Below are 12,075 nucleotides of genomic sequence, written 5' to 3'. Positions count from 1 at the left end.
TTTTTTGTTAAATTCCAATATTCCATCATTGGCTCTAAATTTATAAATTTGATTTTGGAAATGGAAGCGTCGAGAGTTCCGCTGTTAAAATCGCGACCAGTGTGCTGAGTGCGAGTTTTTTAACGTTCTCGATAGCGTAAAAGTTAACTCAAATTTCTATAGAGTTGGAACGTTTGCCTACGTTTGCCGCTAGGGGCGCTGTTCCAACTGCATACGAATTTGAGTTAAGTTTTACGAACGTTAAGAAACTCGGACTAAGCACACAGGAGGCGAACGTGACGAAGTACAACACATACCGGTCGAAGTCCGTTCACACCGCAGGGCGTAACGGTAACTTACGCGTGCGAACGCACCTGACGTGTCCAGTATAGCGCCTGCGGACACATGTCCTGTGCTCTGATTATATGCGATGTGCACAATAAATACTCGTTTAAACATTAAAGTTTTTATTTAAAAAAATATCATATTCTACTCCGATTTTAAAGGAAAGTAAAAGAATTATATATTTTCTTGTTTCCTCAACCGCATGAAAATTATCTATAGAACTACTAAAGAATGTTAATTAGGAACCCCATTTTACAATTAGATTTTCAGCAATCTCACTTTTTTTTTTCTTTCACCTAAAATATTGCGACATTTTAACAAGAACGATTCAATTTGATTAGAGGTAAATTAAAAACGGCAATGCGAGACAACAGGTGCCACTGTTTAGTTTTAGGGGTTAAATTCATTATAAAGATCGGTAAGTCACCGGTCACGGTGTGCGGGCCACGCCATCTGGTGGCGTCGTGGGAAAACTTAACGTATGTAACACCCGTTTTACACCCACCCCTTGTCGTCTATGTCTTTTGGCCTGTATGGGAAAATATCTACAGAACATGGTAATAATGATAATAATGATTCCGCGCAACGATTGAGTTAGGTCAATGATTTGTTACATCGACGGTAGTGAATTCTGTTACTTGTTGTTCTTCTAGTGTTTTAAAAGCTGTTTAAAGCTCTAATTGTATTATTATGGCGTTAACAAAAAGGCATAAAACGGTTTAATCTCTTATTTATTATTTTCATTGTTATCTCTGACGCTTCGAATCCCTTAATGTTTTCGTGGTCATGAAAATACGTTATTCCACGACATATTTTGCTAACTACCCTCGAATTTTAGTAATGACTACGACACGTGAAAATCTTAAAATATATTATTTATAACCTTTATTACAAAATTTGAAACAAGAAATAAAAATTTAAAAACTACATTCAACAAAAAGAGTTCTCGCTGTGCTTTTAGCAAAAGTGTTCAACGATTTTCATTGCTGTTTCTCTAAGGCTACTAACTCTGCGTTACGATCTTGCTGTCTATGTACATATATTTTTTTTATTGAATATTTTAAAAGATTACAATATTTTTAAATAATTCCTATTGGAATTGGCATACTTATTGTAGGCGACACATATCAATATTTTGGTTATTTGTTTGGTTACATTTAGAATTGTGTTTTATAACAGTGTACATGTTTTCGTTGTTAATTGTGATTCCGTTTGTTTCTATAATAAATACACGAGCGCACCCGATCGTCAACGATGGTCTGAAGAACTGTGACATTTTTTAATACAGTCAGTCGGGCAGATACATCGGCACCGCACGAACGACAATCGGACGCGCTCATACCTCAGTAAAATCTCGTCTTTTATTTACATCGCCTACAAAGTTGTTTGGTCAATCGAGCCGAATCTCACCAGAACTATGTTCACTACACCACCACGAGATCGATTAAAGGCAATAAGAGATCGGGAAATATTGAGTGAACGCTTAGAAAGTGCGTCTGCTCATGTGCTCGCGGATCGCGAGAACGAAGTACCCACGAAGAGTAAATCAGTGGTAAAAAATGAAGAAACAGCACCGGTTTCGACCTCATCAGTGTCCACGTCTTCGTCAGTCCTCAGGCGGAAACAGCTTGAGCTGGCAGCAGCAAAGGCAAAAGCTAAAATACAAATGGAGCTTATAGACAAGAAACTCGAATATGATTTAGCACTAGATAATCATACTTCGGTGATGAATGGTGAACGTGTATCAAGACATCATTCAAAAGTGAGTAAATCTCAAGACACTGATCGAAATAAATCCGTTGTGAACGACTGGTTGGAGCGTCAAAATGTGCAGCAACCACCCTTACGAGAAGCGGCAGCAACGACGGAGGCAGCGTGGATACCACAAGTAGAACCAATTCGCGCACAAGCCCAGGGCCCTCCTGTCGACAGCATTCTGCAACTTGCTCATACTTTGAAGAACATCATGAGCACGTCGTCTACCCAGCAGGAAGAACGCTTACTTACACGGCTTTCCACACCTCGTGAATTGCCCACCTTCAGTGGTGACTGCATTGAGTGGTTACACTTTAAGTCCGCATATGAAGAATCTACCCACGTATGTCATTTTAATAACAGTGAAAACCTGTGGCGTCTTCGTCGAGCACTCAAAGGTGAGGCTAAAGAGGCAGTGATGGACTTACTTATTGGCAACTCTTCACCAGCCATTGTTATGGAAGCACTTGAACTGAGGTTTGGTAATTCAGATCTTATTATTCATAATCTAACATCGCAGATGAGAAATCTGTCACCATTGCCTAATAATAATTATCAGCATGACCTCATACCATTTTCCATAAAAGTTAATAATTGTGTTGCAACATTATATTCATTAAATCAACACGACTACCTGCGTAGTCCTGAGCTATCAGCAGCGATAATTTCTAAGCTACCAAGCATATTGCTAAGCAGATGGACCGACTATGCTTATGCTAAGCTTTCATCAAATACTGCAAGGCTTCAAATGTTAGCAGCTTTTCTAAAGAGAGAGGCAGAAATCGTTTCTGTTGTAGGAGTTACTCAGTTGCGAGACACCAGAAAACCTGAGACTATGCTACCCAGCAGAAAGTTTTATGATAAACATCGCCCGAGTAACTACAAGAGACCTGTACTTGCTACGAGTGGTAAAATACATACTAAACTGTGCAATTTTTGTAACAAATCAGCGCATTTGTTAACTGAGTGTCGACCGTTCAAAAGGGCTTTGAGAAAAGACAGATGGCGATACGTAAAATCTAATAATTTATGTTTTAATTGTCTGTTGGAACGACACGAAAAAGATAATTGCCCGGCGCCCGAATGCGACATAGATAGTTGTGGTTTAGCACATCATCGCTTATTGCACTTTAGCAAACCGGTTTCGACACAAACACGAACAGCTGACGAGCAAGGAGCGGAGCCGACGTTGGTAGCCGAGGATGAATCATCGACACGCAGCGAAACCGTGACTCACTCGCATGCATCAAGCGAACAACTTAGACACGTCCCGCATCAAACTCGAACGTGCGACCCTGCGATGCAATGTGATGTGTTACTCAAGGTAGTTCGAGTGAATTTAAGTGGACCAAACGGTATAGTGAGTACTTTTGCCTTATTAGACGACGGTGCGTCTGTTTCAATGATCGACAAAAATCTCGTTTCGGAATTAGGCCTTTCGACGTCACAGTCTAGTCCTATTAAATTCATTGATGCCTTTGGAATAGAAATTTTTCAATCTGATGCTCCTAAAATATGTACCAAAATTTGTGGCTATTATATGAATCAATATTATGATGTAATTTTTCGGCAAGTAGATAAATTAAAATTACCTAAACAAAACTTGTCTACAATTAACAATATGAAGTGTAAAAATTTAATGCATTTAAAAGATAGTGTTTGTAAACAATGTGTAACGCCTCGCCTATTGATAGGTCAGGATAACTTTTATTTGTTAGCTCCTTTAAAAATAATACATGGTAATAAACATGAACTTTATGCAACGAAGTGTCGTTTAGGATGGTCCATCCATGGTTGCTATGGCCGCACTCATACAGTATTAAACAATCACAATATATTCCATCTCACTCATACGGATGAGATTACACAAAATACGTGTATTTTAAATGAACTAAACGATCTTGTTAAAAAATCGTTCGAACTTGACTCGATTGGAGTTTCAACTTTACGTCGTGAAAATACGGACCACTTGAGAGCGGTACGTATTCTAGATGAGACAGCGCGTCACACCGGCAAGCAGTGGGAGGTAGGTTTACCGTTCGTAAAGGACGAGTTTTGCATGCCGGACACTTATGAATACGCACGTTCCAGGTTATCAGGTATTTTAAGAAAATTTAGGTCTGACAATGCATACGCGGAGAGATACCGGAACGAAATGAAGAAGCTCTTCGATAACGGCTATGCTCGAGAACTTGAGGAAAATGAACTTTCGAGGTCTAGTCACATATGGTACCTGTCACACTTTGGAGTTCAGAACCCTAATAAGCCTGGGAAACTTAGGTTAGTGTTTGACTGCGCTGGAAAGGTAAAAGGTGTTTGTCTTAATGATTTTTTACTCACGGGCCCCGATTTGTATAATTCCTTACTAGGAATCATGCTACGTTTCCGTGAAAATAAAGTAGTTTTGATAGGTGACATAAAAGATTTTTTTGTACAAATTAAAATTCGCGACGAAGATCAAAATGTTCTTCGCTTTCTCTGGCAAGATAATCCGGAAGCAGACGTAAAGAAATGTGTGATGCAAAGTTTATTATTCGGCGCGACTTGTTCACCTTTCATTGCACAGTACATTAAAAATAAAAATGCACTCAAATTTCAGGACTTATACCCCGAAGCCGTTGACGTGATTGTTAATAATCACTACATGGATGACTGTTTACACTCTTGCAGCGATGAAGGTACAGCCATTAAATTAGTCCGGGAGATAACAACCATTCACGAATCAGGTGGGTTCGAAATAACGCGCTGGTCGAGTAACAGCAAGGAAGTACTGCAGTCAATCCCCTCCGATGCGCTTGCACCGACTGCCATGGAGTTCAAACATGGAGCTACAAATACAACTGAGCGCACTCTCGGATTGATGTGGTATCCTAACGATGATTCATTTGGATTTAAAATTGCTCTCGATAAAATTTTCCCCAATATTTTAAATGGCTCTGAACCTCCGACAAAGGCGCAAATGTTAAGTATAATTATGTCGGTATTTGATTTATATGGTTTTCTTACTCCATTTATAATAAAGGGCAAAATTATTTTTCAAAATGTTCATCGTAGTGGAATCGATTGGAATTGCCACATCCACGCCGAGGAACACATTTTGTTTGCAAGTTGGCTCAATGATTTACAAAACCTACAGACTCTTCGTATTCCACGGTTTTATAATAATGCGCACGAGTGGGTTGAATGTTACTCTGACGTACAACAGGGTTCGTGCTCAAAAATTGATAAGATTATTGATAAACAAATGCATATTTTTTGTGATGCTTCTTCTAAAGCATATGCAGCTGTAGTTTACTGGCGTTTTAGACGATCAGACGGTCGTGTACTTATTTGTTTTGTTTCCAGTAAAAGTAGGGTGAGTCCATTGCGTCCAATATCTATACCGAGGTTGGAACTACAAGGCGCGCTATTGGCGGCACGGCTCGCGACTACTGTACAGCGCGACCACAAAGATACTTCACCTAGTAAGCGATATTTTTGGACGGACTCAAGCACTGTTTTACAGTGGATAAATAGTGATCCTAGAAACTATAAGCCTTACGTTGCTCATCGCTTAGGTGAAATTGACGAGTTGTCAAAATCAAGCGAGTGGCGTTATGTGCCAACCGGGCTTAACGTGGCTGATATAGCCACGCGGGAGGATGCACCACAACTTGTTTACCTTAGTGACTGGTTCCAAGGTCCTTCGTTTTTACGTCGTCCTGAAGATCAATGGCCCAGGGACCTCAAACGCACTAAAATACTGGAGGAGGTAATAAGTGAAGAGCGATCTGTTCATGTGGTGATCGAACTCTCCTCGGAATTCTCTTTACCCAGTGAAGATAGAATCTCGAGTTGGATCACTCTTGTGCGCTCCACAGCTAGGGTTTTGCTCTTTATTAGAAGATGTCAGCGTAAATCTTGCAAGCTAGACATTACTTTGATGAAGGATGCTGAAAACCTACTTATTAAGAAATGTCAACTTGACAATTTCAGAACTGAGTTGTCTTATTTGAAACAAAATAAACAACTGCCCTCGAGTAGTAGATTACTACAAGTCTCGCCATATATTGATGACACAGGTATCTTACGTGTCGGCGGACGTATTGATAAGGTGGTGGGTGTGGAATACCACACTCGAAGACCCGTCATTCTAGACGGAAAACATAAGATCACACGTTTGTTGGTGGATTACCATCATAGACAGGCCCTTCACGGCGCTAATGAGCTTGTTGTAAATAATTTACGACAACAATATTGGATATTAAAGCTCAGACCAACTGTTCGAACAATAGCCTCACGTTGCCTATTCTGCCGGTACAGACGAGCTATACCCCGGCCACAACGTATGGCTGATCTTCCGGCTGCTAGAATGCAACACAATAGGCGTCCTTTTACTTATACTGGGGTGGATTTCTTTGGACCGCTTGAAGTTACAATCCGTCGCAGAAGACACAAACGGTATGCAATGCTGTTCACATGTCTCACAGTACGCGCTATCCACATTGAGGTGACCGAGGACCTTACAGCTGACTCCACCATTATGGCACTTCGACGAATGGCAGCTCGCCGTGGTATGCCTCAGGTAATTATATCTGATAACGGCACCAACCTGAGAGGTGCCGATGCAGAGTTGAAGCGTAGTGTAGCCGAGCTGGACACGGAGGCAGTTCGAGAAGCTGGAGTTCTACGTGGAGTTGAGTGGCGATTTATTCCACCAGGTGCTCCAGAGATGGGAGGATGCTGGGAGCGAATGATTCGCACCATTAAGTCTTCGCTCAAGGTAATTTTAAAAGAACGTGCGCCTCATCCGGACACTTTGGTGACTCTTTTAGCTGAAGTTGAAGCGCTGGTTAATAGTCGTCCTATTACACATGTATCCGACGATCCCAATTATCCCGAGGCACTCACGCCCAATCACTTTCTTATTGGTGCATCATCAACAAGTCCACAGTTCGGTAAGTACGATAACACTGATCTCTGTCTAAGAAAGCGTTGGCGAGTGGCTCAAAGACTGGCAGATATGTTCTGGACCCGATGGCTTAAAGAATATTTACCAACTTTATTGCCACGACAAAAATGGAACAAGGAGTCTAGGTCACTGCAGGTAGGTGATTACGTCATCCTTGTCGAACCCAATATCGAACGAAGTTGTTGGCGTCACGGAGTAGTGAGTGCGACACAGGCAGGCAGGGATGGACGTGTCCGAATTGTAGACGTGCGTACTCGCACGGGTGTTCTGCGTAGACCCGTGACGCGTGTCGCCTTGCTTACACCACGGGATTATAGCGCTAACTAGTTATCGCTAGGGAGGCAGGATGTAGGCGACACATATCAATATTTTGGTTATTTGTTTGGTTACATTTAGAATTGTGTTTTATAACAGTGTACATGTTTTCGTTGTTAATTGTGATTCCGTTTGTTTCTATAATAAATACACGAGCGCACCCGATCGTCAACGATGGTCTGAAGAACTGTGACATTTTTTAATACAGTCAGTCGGGCAGATACATCGGCACCGCACGAACGACAATCGGACGCGCTCATACCTCAGTAAAATCTCGTCTTTTATTTACATCGCCTACACTTATTGTTCTCGCATTGCATACCCGTATATTCTAACTCTATTTCGAATTGCTGTTTTTATGTTTTATTTCTTAGATAGGTGAACGAGCTCACGCCCCGCCTGATCTTAAGTGGTCACCCGAGCCCATAGACATTATCAATGTAAATGCGGCTTCCCACCTTGAGTTCTAAGGCTTTTACAGACGACGGCTGCCCCACGCTTCAAGCCGAAAGTACTGCTTCACGGTAGAAATAGGCACAATCATGGTGCACCAGTGCAGACTCACAAGACGTCCTACCTTAGTTAACACTAGATGATGACTAGATTTTTTTTTGATAACGCCATCTTGTTGTTTCTTTAAAGCGGTTAGTTGCCCTCAATCAAGAAAAATAGTATTATTCTTCGCCAATAGATGTCGGGAAGAGTTGATTATTGAAAACACGAATAAAACAACATTTTCGGAAAATAAATCGTAGCTAGATCGATTTATCGCCCCCGAAATCCCCTGTATACTAAATTTCATGAAAATCGTTGGAGCCGTTTCCGAAATTCAGATATTATATATATTTATATACAAGCTCGTTTAAAGGTATAAGATTAGGAAGTTACATACATTTATTTTTTATCTTTTACCTCGAACATTTAAAATCATGTCTGGTACGTATCTGGTAGGTAAGAATAATCAAAAAAAGTTGCTTGTGTGCCAATTCATTACTGCCTCGTCAGCATTATCGTGATCTACAAACAGATTTAGGTGCATACTTAAATTTTAAACCTACATACGCTGAATTAGTCACGCACAAATGATTTTTACTATTTTCCCCGATGCAAATGCCGGGTCAAGTGAGCATATTAACCCTCACCTCGCAGGTGGGGTGGGGGTGGCGTGCCCCTGATAATTTGTAACCAACACTTCAGTGTTTTGTGCCATCATATACAGTTTGGTTGACCTTTGAAGTGCTCCTGTGACGTGACCATTTAAAATACCGATCGAATCTTCGGAAGCTTAGGTAGGATTTATTTATTTATAAACTAAATTGATGATAGAACGGATAAGATTTTTCATAGAACTTGCTTATCAAATATAGACAGATAGATAGGTATAGAAATATATAAAAAAAAACATAAATGATTGTTGTTGATGACAAGTTGATTTTTTTTATTTTTTTTTGTTGCTTAGATGCGTGAACGAGCTCACAGTCCACCTGATGTTAAGTGGTTACTGGAGCCCATAGATATCTACAACGTAAATACGCCACCCACCTTGAGATATAATTCAAATTTAGAGTATAATTAGAGCGACGTGTCTGAGACAATGATATTCCCGTGCGACGACAAATTCCTTCACATATCAGGGATCACGATGCTGACATCGCCCATTCATATTTCCCTGATGATATCACGTTATCAGCCTTGCCTTATCACGGACGCGGCTTTCGTCAGACAATGCTCGAGGCGTGGCCTCTCTCGTCGTGACTGTATTAATTCTGCATGTGTCAATGCGAACCATTTCGTACTTCCGACGTTTGGGTCGTGATCATGCAGTCATAAATATCGTCTTCGATGCTAGATCGTTGTCAGCGCGAGATAAGCGGCTCTGCATGTACACACACACACACACTCACACACGTATTTGTGTGTATGAGGGCGTTGTTATGTACCGTTTAAAGAAACATCCGTAATTATCTAGTTAAATGTGTTTCATAGTTGAAACACGTGCTGTAATAAAAACGAAAACTGTTATTAAGGAAATAAGTACAGCAAGCTAACTATCTATATTCTATATCTATACGAAAATTGCGCGGACGGAGGAGTATGAAATTTTCCACACTTATAGAGAATATAGAGAAAAAGTGCACAATGCTAATCTTTTTTAAAATAATGCATAAAAGATACATTAAATCAATAAAGAAAACATTACACACACTACATACCATGTATTTGACGCACACACGCATGCATACTATTTATTGTCAAACTTTTATTCTTGATGTCTGTGGTCAAAATTGAGAATAGATTAAATATTGTTTGTCTTTGTTAATATTTTTTTATAGTGTAGCCTTGGCGAAATTTGTGATAATAGACGTATAAAATACAATCATAATAGTGCACAAACTTATTATACGATTCCAATTAATTATAGTCGAATTTCGACTACTGCGGGACCTCTAGTGACGATTAAATTTAGCATAATTAAATCTGATTTCGGAAATTTCATATTTATGTTCTCTTTGAAACTTCAAAAAGGCGATGTTAGAGCTTCGACAGCTAACGCCGCCGATCTCTTGAATATTCAAACACATCAGCATACAGCATCGGAGCATTATTTCACGTCAATTTTCGCCGATAGCAAGACATAGTGTTGGTAGCCGCGTATTTACATAGTCGCTAACGAACTGCACTCTTGTCTGGGGACTCGATAAATAACGAATTAACACGTGTCAATACGTTAGACTATCTACAATGAGTTATGTGTCCTGTTACGAGTCTTCAGTATAATAACTGGCGGTTTGTTGCATTAATCCGTTTATTTAGCATATCCAGATAATAACACAGAGAATGGGATAGCTTATGACCAAACTTTCTTTATGCCTGAAGAGGCGACTTAAAATCTTTACACCGTTTTGTTGTAACTCAATTTTCTTTCTCAATGTTATTTTGTTTTAACTTATGATACATCATGAATTCAAGATAGTAATGATTGATGGCTTTGAACTAGCCAGATTATTGGAATTTAATTTATATATTGGATCGATGGACGAGTTAATGGTGTTAAGTGAGAAGAGCTCATAGGCATCATAACGCGAATATCGCCGCCCACTTTCAGGTGAAGTCTTGAAGTGTCCGTATATTGACTAATTGCGGGCATTTAGAAATTTTACGGGTCTCAGTCAAATTTTTTTTTATTGCTCTGATGGGTGGACGAGCTCACAGCCCACCTGATGTTAAGTGCTTACTGGAGCCCATAGACATCTACAACGTAAATGTGCCACCCACCTTGAGATAAGTTCTAAGGTCTCAGTATAGTTACAACGGCTGCCCCACTCTTCAAACCGAAACGCATTACTGCTTCACGGTAGAGATAGGCAGGGTGGTGGTACCTACCCGCGCGGACTCACAAGAGGTCCTAACACCAGTAATTTTAATATTTCTTGGTTTTAAGGATTTTTTGTTTTTATGCAACAAGTTTCAAAGTATCAAAGTTAGAAAATAAACTGATCCAAACTTTACTATTGCAATTTTCAGATCGTCAAGCGACCAGCGAAAAGTTCAGCTCCCAGTCGATAACTGAAGAAGAAGACAGAGAAGACACAGAGCCAAGGTGTTCCTTCTGCGACGCTCCTTGCGCTAATATAGAACTGTAAGTAACTTTAATGACGTAAGATTTAGAGTACATTTTTCTACGTAGAGAAGTGCAGACTGATCAAGTTACATAATAATTAATATATTAATACGTGAAGCGAAAACTTTGTATCCCTTTTTACGAAAATTGCGCGGACGGAGGAGTATGAAATTTTCCACACTTATAGAGAATATAGAGAATAAGTGTAAAATGGTAATTTTTTTTTAAATAATGCATAAAAGATACATTAAATCAATAAAGAAAACATTACACACACTACATACCATGTATTTGACGCACACACGCATGCATACTATTTATTGTCAAACTTTTGTTCTTGACGTCTGTGGTCAAATTGAGAATAGATTAAATATTGTTTGTCTTTATTAATGTTTTTTTTTTAGTGTAGCCTTGGCGAAATTTGTGATTATAGAACTATAAAATACAATCATAATAGTGTACAAACTTACAATTCCAATTAATTATAGTCGAATTTCGACTACTGCGGGACCTCTAGTTTTATAAAATATATATATTCCAATATTCTAATTGACCCCCATTTGATCTAATATCAAGAGAAACACTGATGATTTTTTTTGTTAGCCGGGACCAACAACACCTGTGACATTTTTGGCGTACATTAATTGATTTCAGAATACAATAAAATGTTAGGTTTCTTATTGTCTGAAAGATTAATTTCATTAAGACTGCAAGACATAATAAGCTTCAAAAACATTCATTATCACTATTAACCCTTCGATTGTGTTTACTGTCTGATATTATTATTATTTATATACAACATATGTGAATCTTAAATAGAGTTTATGGAGCATCGGTTTATAAACATACCTTACTGGTTCGTCACGAAAAAACAATTATCGTGAATTCATTATTTGTGACGATTATCATCGGCCATTCGTGGTGTGTCATCATATTTATTAGAACAGCGTTGGGTTGTCAATAATGCACGATATCGAGATTATCGACATGCACACATAGTCGTATCGCGCCATCACTAGTGCTTAACGATTCAAACATGACTTTCGATCTGTGCTCTGTGTTGTATCCTGAACGTCACTAAATTATTCGTATTTCGTCGGTATCTAAT

General features: G+C 39.4%; 1 protein-coding gene across 3 annotated transcripts in view; it reads left to right on the top strand.

The window, feature by feature from the left end:
* Positions 1–12,075, top strand: part of LOC114248966 (transcription factor hamlet) — a 59,239-nt gene that overhangs the window by 35,859 nt on the left and 11,305 nt on the right. For all 3 annotated transcript variants that reach the window (XM_089740062.1, XM_089740061.1, XM_089740063.1), the window contains exon 5: positions 10,871–10,985. In XM_089740062.1, the coding sequence (XP_089596188.1) occupies positions 10,871–10,985 (115 nt within the window). The remainder of the gene's footprint in view (positions 1–10,870; positions 10,986–12,075) is intronic.

The sequence above is a fragment of the Bombyx mandarina genome, chromosome 03 (assembly GCF_030267445.1).
Source record: "Bombyx mandarina strain Sakado chromosome 03, ASM3026744v2".
In the NCBI taxonomy this organism is placed as follows: Eukaryota; Metazoa; Arthropoda; class Insecta; order Lepidoptera; family Bombycidae; genus Bombyx; species Bombyx mandarina.
This window is presented reverse-complemented; position numbering and strand designations above follow the sequence as displayed.